At 39.8% G+C, this 8,894-nt stretch overlaps 1 protein-coding gene across 1 annotated transcript; it reads right to left on the bottom strand.

Moving 5' to 3' along the window:
- Positions 1-1,780: 1,780 nt before the first annotated feature.
- fcer1g (Fc epsilon receptor IgFc epsilon receptor Ig) lies at positions 1,781-8,874 on the bottom strand. Its single transcript, XM_079371089.1, has 5 exons — positions 8,531-8,874; positions 4,955-5,049; positions 3,800-3,850; positions 2,470-2,493; positions 1,781-2,366 (listed from the first exon to the last, which is right to left on the bottom strand). The coding sequence occupies exons 1-5, from the start codon at positions 8,595-8,597 to the stop codon at positions 2,313-2,315; spliced, it is 291 nt and encodes a 96-aa protein (XP_079227215.1). The 5' UTR covers positions 8,598-8,874; the 3' UTR covers positions 1,781-2,312.
- Between the last annotated feature and the right edge of the window lie 20 nt (positions 8,875-8,894).

Raw genomic sequence — 8,894 nt, 5'->3', positions numbered from 1 at the left:
AAGTTGTAGTTGTCTAAAATCAGTCCGTTTAAAGTGGAAATCTCTTCAGTTTAGTTGGTGCTGGTTCATCAAGCGCGCGGCATCATGTTTGCCCTTTACCAAACGAAGGCGCAGCTCTACCTGCTTTGGATACACCTGTTTATGCTACACCTCTCCGTCTCATTCTCACCTTCTCTCTCACACACACTCACACACACATGCACACACACACACACACTCACACACGGACGCACACACGCCTACACGCGTGCACACGCGTGCGTCAAAAGTTACCTTTCCGGTTTGGTGACTGCAACATGACAGTTATTTTCGCGTCTTTACTTGCTCTGCTCAGAGGAGAGGCAGGTGAAAAGCACTCACGGAGAGCCAGTTTTAAGTGTATATTATAAAAGGTAACCACACCAGGTTAATGCCTGAATAATTTGGTGCCTCCTCCCATCGGGCAAAACAAATTAATCCTTCAATTTTGATGGGATTATGCCAGTCGGCCTACATATAGGAGCTCCTTAGACACTTCGATTTAAACGCTTGTGCTTGTGAAACAGCCGTGGTTATATGTCACAGTTAAGATCTATAATGGTTCAGTTCAATGACAATTAAAGTAATGCAGTATGACAGTTCTTGGGGGGGGGGGGGGAAACAACACTACATACACATACAAGATTAACCTATAACACTTTGGCCACAGGGGGCGATAGACCAATAAAAATGTTTATTTCCCAAGGAAATCTCAACCAAGTTTTTGAGTTCCCAAAGAGGCTCGAATGGTTTGAATTGATTTTAGGTCGCTCTGTGGACAAAGTGGTTCTGCATTTATTTGCAAAACTTGTCCTGGACACGTGAAAGTAAAGTTGAATGACAATATAGCTCATCTGGCTCATTCTTTTAACATTCAAACGAACAAACCCTTTTGTTTTGGCAAAAAAAGTTTCACTTACACTCTGCAAAGACTGCAGCTGACGTGAGAGGAAATAACTATCCATGCCAGCAGGCGGTGGAAGTCTGTAATCGTCAGTCCAAAAAAGGGAAAACCGGACGAGGAACGATACGAATGTGACAATATATATAAACTGATATATGATACGAGAAGCCCATTTTCCCATCCATTTAATTGCTTTTGTCACTTCTGTTTCTTTTTTTCTTGTGCACCTATTTGCTTTGCTAAATAATCAATCAGATTGATCCCTCTAACTAAATGCACCGCTGATTCAACATTTCAAATCGGTCAAAAAAGATCTCCTCTGTGTGTCAGGGCCTTTAGCTATCACATCTGACAGCTACCCTGCAGCAGAGATTTTGTGCATTAAAAATAACTACATAAAAATAATCAGTCTTGGACGCTTATAGTTGTGTTTGCTTTTGTACGTTTCATAGAGACCTCAACATTAATGTCAGTCTGTTTCATAACCAGTGAATAAACTCCTGACAGGAGCTTTAAATCACTCAGTCTGTTTGTTGTTTCCTTTGTTTTTCTTTCTTTCAGTGGTTACATGTTAAACATACTTTTTATCAGCGAGATCTGATTATGTGCAGTGAACCACCATTTAGCAGCAGAACCACTTTCAGGTAATTGTTATTATTATTTCATGCCCTGTTGTTTACCTTCGAGGACTCAAGGCTAACCACTCCCGATATAATCATATGTATCTTGGAGGCAGGATTGCCCTCATTAAAGCTCAATAATTAAATCATCCAGGAGGTGTTTTTGAAAAGAGATGTTTTGTGTGTGTGTGTGCCACAGCTTTTCCCCTCTTGTGGAAAAACAAAACCTCACTGCAGATTGTGTCATTTATTAGATTTATTTGAGGCTCTTATACTGTTGGGAGAGACTACAGTGTGGTTTTCACAGGTAATAATGACACCTTCACTGCCACCCTGTGGCGTGCACAAAACACTGCTCAGTATCCCTAAGGTGTCATGGGGGAAGTTAGCTGAATTCACACTTTAGCGCACCCTTTCAGATTGCCTAAAAAGGGAAGTTACAAATACACATCAAAGCAGGTCAGAGCCAGGAAGTATTTCAGATAAACACAAGAGATAAAACATCCTTTTAATTTAAGGATTATAAAGCAATATGCCTCTGAAGTTTTGTATAAAATTAAATATGTGCCCACCTCATCACCCCCTTCTCTTTCCCCCTTTCTTATCGCTCCACAAATGTCTACAAAAGCAAATCGACTCTGATGCGAACAAACTCATGTTCTTTTAAGCATTTAAGCTGAATATAGATATACATGTATAATATGCTATATTTAAATACAGAAAAAAAGGTGTTTCAGGAAAGCGCACGTCTTGGACCTTAACGCATTCCGTCACTTCTTGGTGCCGATGGTTTCATACGTGTCCTGGGCGTGAGGTGTCAAACCCTGAGGAGGAAAACAGAGAAGTCAGATAAATACAACTACGTTTAAAGTCATTCAACATGAAATCCCTCATCCCTTCGACTTCATTCAAGGAATCAGAACTCACCGTGTAGATGCTCTCTTCAGGAATCTGTCAGGAACAGAAAATAACAGAGTTAGTAAGATAACTTAAACATGGAGACTGTGTGTGAAGGGGGAAGCTCCCTATATGAGACAGAGCAGAGTGTGTGTTTGTGAGCATCACAGTGGGCACATTTATTTTTCATGATATTGTTCACATACTTGACTTTACTCTACACGTTATAATGTCAAAATATACTCAGCGGATGTGCTTGAAATGAAACACCTAGCTAAAACAAACGCAGCCACATTCGTCTGACTGTCACGAATCAGAGGAGCTGCTGGTCAACAAGCAAGGCCGGGAACTGCTTTGGGCCCGGAGGACAAACTTGAAACCACAGCATTGCCTCAAAATGTGCAAATGTGGCTATCGCATTTGTGGTAATCTAACAGCGCTCACTCTGACGACAACGACAGAGTGAGTGAAAAAAGAAAAGAAGACAATGATAATGAACGCTGGTTGGAGGGGCCCCCTCATGATCTCCACTGTCCCCAGTATACAGGGTCACTGCTGACCTAATCTAATTAAACTAACTTGTTGTGGTCCAGTTTGTCAGGTGTGTTATGTCAAAGACACATCTCACAGATTTGGATTATTGTGGACTTGTTGCGTGAGCTTGTCTCCAAATTGTTGGAGACAAGCCCTCTGCCTCAACACTGCCCCCATACTGTTCATAGTGGTACTGCATCTTTCGTCTAAAAACAAGAGGCCAAACAGGAAGCCATCATGCCCATGTATACATGTCGTTTAAATCAACTTTATCTCTGGACTAAGAGGACAAAGTTATTCTGGATAAAAAGATGAATGATCTCAAGATGTCCTGAAATAAATCCAAATGTATGCATTATCCCAGGGAATGTGGAATGAAATGAATATTTAATTTCCGCTGTTTTCTTGAGTTCTCGAGAAGTATATTTTTATCCCAAAATGACGAGACGTACAAGTCACGATCTCCTGAAAACAATTGAAATTCACTCGTCGTCACAAGAAGATGGAATCACGTCACATGTATGGATCTGCCTCAGGCCTCTGTAGCTTTCTAAGCACAAGGTGATCAATATTTAAAGTCAGATTTTTCTTTTTCATAAACACGAGAAAGTGTGCCTGCTTTAAATCAGACTTGGTACAACCACAGTGAGCTTGTGTGGATGTAAAGCATTGCTGTGTGTCGATGTAACTCTGCACGTCTTCAATCGCTCTCAGTTTTTTTTTTAGTTTGTGGTGACGCTCTAACGTGTCTCTGAAATGGAGAACTGTAGTTTAAAACCTCTTCTGGTCTATTTCAGTCAAGTATAGTGTGTATAATTACTCTTACCTTCTTAGCACCCTTTGCTTTCTCAGCCATAGCCTCCCTCGTCTGCTCGACCTGTAAGAAAGAAGTGTTCAGTCTGTCCTTCTCTTTTCGGTTCTCTTTACTGACTTCAGAAAACACTGGTCACAAGCTGAACGCACATCCAAGCTTTATCTTCAGATCAAACGATAAACATTCGGAAATAGTGACTGTCAACATCATCACTTTACTAAAGCATATTTCTCTTGCCTGTTGACGCCTTCATTTTAGTCACTCTATAGCCATGGTGGACAAAGCAGGGGTCGGGGCCCCCTTTGGGGTCTTGATACAATGAGAGCGGGGTCGCTTCCTAACTATATAAAATATTTTTAATGATTCAGGATAGCATATTTTAGAGTTGTTTCAAATTAAAGAAAAAGGTATGTGAATTTAAAACGCAACTCGAGTCATTAAGTAAGATGTGCTGAAAGTGATCTGTAAAAAAAAAAAAAAAAGATTTAACGGTAAATAACACAACAATGTAGCCATCTTTTGTGCCTGATAAATAAAAGAACAGACAGTCCACAGATTATACATGGAGACGTTCTTCTAGCCTTTCGTACAATAAATTACATATCTTTCAGATCAGTGGTTCTCAACTTGGAAAGTGTCCAGACCGACCAGCAACTTCCTAATGAAGAATGGTGACACGCTTTTTTTCAACCATTCAGATGTAATTCATGAAAATGTGTCTCGTTTGGACCTCAGAACAGATAAGTGAAACCAAACATTTGTGTTAAAAAAAGAAGGGATTCGCAGGGGCGCAGATGGTGGTTAGATTGTGCAACATGTACAGAGGCTCCAAAGAGTGACGACATGGGTTCAAGTCCGACATGCAGCTCCTTTCCCCACTCTCTCAGTTTCCTGTCAAACAAAGATAACAGCCTCAACAGCCTAAATGTTCCTGCTTTTTTTTTTTTGCACTCTGTCCTGACTGTACTGAAAATGGCTGAGCGAATCACTTCATGGGTCGCGACCCACCAGATGAGAAACGCCTGTTTTAATCACTCACCCCCCATTCTGATTGTGCAACAGGCTTTATTCTGCAGATAACACTGTTTTCAACTCGTGCAAGAAAACATGATCCAGATTACTTCAAAAGATTTTTTTTTTTTAAAGATAAACATGAGGTGTGCTAACCTTGATTTTGCAGTACAGCGCTGTCAGGATGAGGCCGTACAAGAACAGGATCCCATCAAGGATGTAACAGACCTCTGGGGCTTCAAGACCAGCAGCTGAAACACGAGAGGAGGCAGTCAGGAGCAAAACTACAATTTACATATTCAAGACAAAAAAAGTGAACGCTGCTTTAAGGGTTGCATAGAAATAATTAATTGCAATGTGATGAATAGTTTGCTCTACTTTCAATTTACTCATAATAGCTGCTACATTTTGTTCTGAAATGTTGAAACCACAATTACTGAAACAGCAACAAACCAGCCACGTCGTCTCTGCGTGTTTCACAGAAGCTCTGAGACAAGTTATGTACAGTTATGTTGTTGTGATACAACTGCAGTATTCAACAGAAAATTATATGGAGACGTAGATCGAATCTTAACCGCACTTTTTAGAAAAAGGAGGTAGTTAGACGCATGTCACGTACGTGAAGGTTTGTGCAAAATCAGCAGAATGAGGAAGAAGAAGAAAAAGCAGAAGAAGAAGTAGGAGAAGAAGAGGAGAGGCTCGCACACTTGAGCAAGAGTGCAGGCCTGTTTTCTGAAACACGTCTCACATTCAAAAGGCCTTCATGCTTCTTTAGCAAGAGAGCTCGTTAAACAACAACCGGCCCTAAAACGACCCTAAAAGTGTGTGAAAGAAAACTTCTGCAGCAGTGTTGCATGATAGCATGACAACATCGTCCCTTTCTGGGATTTATGCTTTTGACCTACATAAACATTCGAAGTGACTTCTTCTTGGAAATGAAAAAAATAAGATTTCACTACAAGTTTTCCTTTCTGGTTAAATTAAAAAGTCTCCCAAAGCAAAACGGCTGGCTGAACACAACAAGAAGATTTTGAATTATCTGTATCCACTGCTTTTGATTAAACTCATGACTCCATACAGTCAGATATATGAATTATTAATTGTTCTTTTGTTTTTAGCTTCATCAGTCAGGCCCATTTTCAGTGCCCATTTAGGCGTCATAGGACATTCTGATTAAATGGTATTTTTTATTTAAATTATTTAACCTTTATTTAACCGGGTTTTTCCCCATTGAGATAAAGAACGTCTTATTCAAGGGAGACCAGGCCAAAACAGGCAGAAGCAAAAAACAGTTGCAGACAGATAAAAGTAATGTGATTGATTAGGCTGAGCTTTTTATCTGAAGCATATTAAACAGCAGAAACTTCAGAGAACATAACTTCAATTTGGTCTTTATTGACTTTATTCATTTCATAACTGAAGTTGAACTTGTGCTATAATAAAAACGAACATGTATAACTCTGATGTGTTTTCCTGTTAAATTTAGAAACATGAACTCCTGCATGATGAAATCCTCTAACACTGTCACATTATCCTACTTCCTGTTTTCTTTTACATTCACGAAAACTTGTATTTTTCTTCGTGACGTGTTGATCGTCTCCCCCTGAGGGGATCAGTCCTGATGGAACTACCTCATTCTGAGGAAACAAACAGGATGTGAAAGCATCCACTTTGTTTCCATCACACTTGAGGTTGACTGATCAGTGATCACGCGTGGACGCCCGTGGCTCGTGGGGTTCTGGATGGATGGACATCTCTCCTCTGAAGTCGCGCAGCCGAGGGGAAATATTGCGTTTGGTTTTCAAACTGAGCTGTGCGCGTCTGAGAGATGTGGTGTCATATCCACTTCAACATCTCTGTTGATTTCCGCAAAGGAAACCAAAAAAAAAGACACCAAAAATAACATAAAGCCTGACATTGAAATATGACTGATGTGCGAGTAGGCCTACGTGAACAAATGAATAACTGAACGTGCAACGTGGAGCTGAAATTAGGAGCCTTGTTTTAGTTAAGGAAAGAGACTTCTTTATGGGTACTGCAGTGAAGGTCAGTCAGGGTCAGACTGAGCAGGGGGACGAGGCTACAGCAGGACACAAATATTAACAGACTCACATGAACCACTTCTTTCCTGCACAGAAAGCTCAATCAGCTCAATGTGACATTTAAAGTGAAATATCTCAGGAAACGTCTGAAATACAGAACAAAAATAAAATACAAATTTGACTGCTTCCCGTAAACTAAATAATTACTGATTAAATAATTACTGACTGAACGTGTATTAATGTCTCAATAACTGAACAATAAATCTGAAATCCATCAGAAAGAAACAGAGACAAATACTCGTCAAGCGTTCCTTAAATTCAGCGACATTTCACTAAGTTGCTTCATTTTGTTTGTTGTGTAACTTTCTGTTTTGCAGGTTAATTAAGTGTAAATGTAAATTATTTTAAAATCCTTTTTTAAACTTATTTTTTAAATAGTTTAATTACACTTCAACATGAATACACAAACAATAAATGTACTTTATATACTCAAACGTAGATGTGTTAGTGTCTCATGTTTAAGCGTAATAAACTTGTTTGCTTAAATGTTGAATATGATTAATAGATTCTTATTTTTCTGCTTCATTTGTTTGTTGTTTTTTTTGCTTTACTTTTTATTGATCAAGTTTAAAATCAATCAATAAATCCAAAATATTCCCCTATATGGTGTTGTTTCTTATAATGTAGAAGACAAATCGTCTCATTTGAGAATCTTTAATTTCTGAATAATTTGAATAATTTTGCCTGACAAATTACTTTAATTTAAATAAAATGTGCACAAGTGTTTAATGAACAGTTTGACTTCTTCTGTAATAAGTTGACTGAAACGTCTTCGCCTGATAAAGTCCTCTGACATTTAAAATAACATGTAACGCTTCAAACTTCCTGGTGTTAGGGCACCCAGTAGTGAATGTGCGCCTCATAGGCTGAAGTCCTCCAAGCGGGTGACCTGGGTTCGAATCTGACCTGTTGCTCCTTCCTGCATGTCACCCCCACTCTCTCTTTGTCTTCGTCCCTGATGCCCACTTCTGTCCACTGACACACATTAATACAAAAACTTTCTAAAAACTTCTCTCTAAAAGGCTTTTTTACAATTATTCAGAAAATAACAAAAAGTTACCAAATTGATTTTCTTTAGTTTTGATCTTGATAATGTCGTATTTTGATCCAGATTAATTCTGTATTTAACGCACATCATAAATACGGAAAAGACTTCACTAAATTTTAAGGAACCTGAACAAAGTCTGCTCAACACAACTTCTTGTTTGTGTGGTAGAGGGTGTGTGTGTGTGTGTGTGTGAGAGAAAAGTGGAGTAACACAGCAGGCTGTGTGCCCCTCGCCGCAGAGCAACAAAAAAGACTAACAGGGTCAGCTTCTCTGACACAGGAACTGGAACGTGTGAGTGCATTTCTGCTGTCTGAGTAACGAGGCCCGAAACCTCAGCGCCCAGAAGACACACGAGAGACACCTCACAGCGTTTCTTCATTTAATTCTCTCGAGGTTTTTGGCAGAATATCTAAGTCGTATAAAAAAAAAATAATCTTCTCAATGTTTCCAATGACTCTGTTCAATCAGACTAAATCTAAGCTTTAAACAGTGACCAAACGTTTTTAGACACCAACCAGCCAGAGGGAATTAAGGAGAAACAACAATGTGAATGTTAAATTCAAATGAGATGTTCCAACTCACCAACTCCCCCAAAGCTCATCCACAGAGGAACGGCGAGCAGCAGCGGGCTCCTGCCCCACACAGCCATGGCAGCACAGGCTCAATACGAACAACCGAGCTCCTTCAGAGGCCAGCAGACGGCAAACACCACGACTTGTGTGTGTGTGTGTGTGTGTGTGTGTTTCTTTCCTCTTCAGTTCTGATAAATACTGTTGCATACCTCATAGCCTAGAGGGGAAGTTGTGGTCGGAGCTTTTCGTCCATTTGTCTGAGATCTCATCAGACCACTCCCCCCACCATTTCAACACCAAACCAGAGGAAGGACCCAGAAGGCCGAGGGTTTACTCTCTGCTCTCATGTTTAATACTTTTTTTCTTTTTTCTTT

Source organism: Symphodus melops (genome assembly GCF_947650265.1).
Source record: "Symphodus melops genome assembly, chromosome: 20".
NCBI classification, from domain to species: domain Eukaryota; kingdom Metazoa; phylum Chordata; class Actinopteri; order Labriformes; family Labridae; genus Symphodus; species Symphodus melops.
This window is presented reverse-complemented; position numbering and strand designations above follow the sequence as displayed.

Bases quoted from the DNA above. Each gene is read 5' to 3' on its own strand.
- fcer1g (XM_079371089.1), bottom strand. From the start codon at position 8,597: ATGGCTGTGTGGGGCAGGAGCCCGCTGCTGCTCGCCGTTCCTCTGTGG. The intron at 3,851-4,954 runs GTTAGCACACCT...TCTTTCTTACAG, and splicing joins CGCTGTACTGCAAAATCAAG to GTCGAGCAGACGAGGGAGGC. The intron at 2,494-3,799 runs GTAAGAGTAATT...TGTTCCTGACAG, and splicing joins AAGCAAAGGGTGCTAAGAAG to ATTCCTGAAGAGAGCATCTA.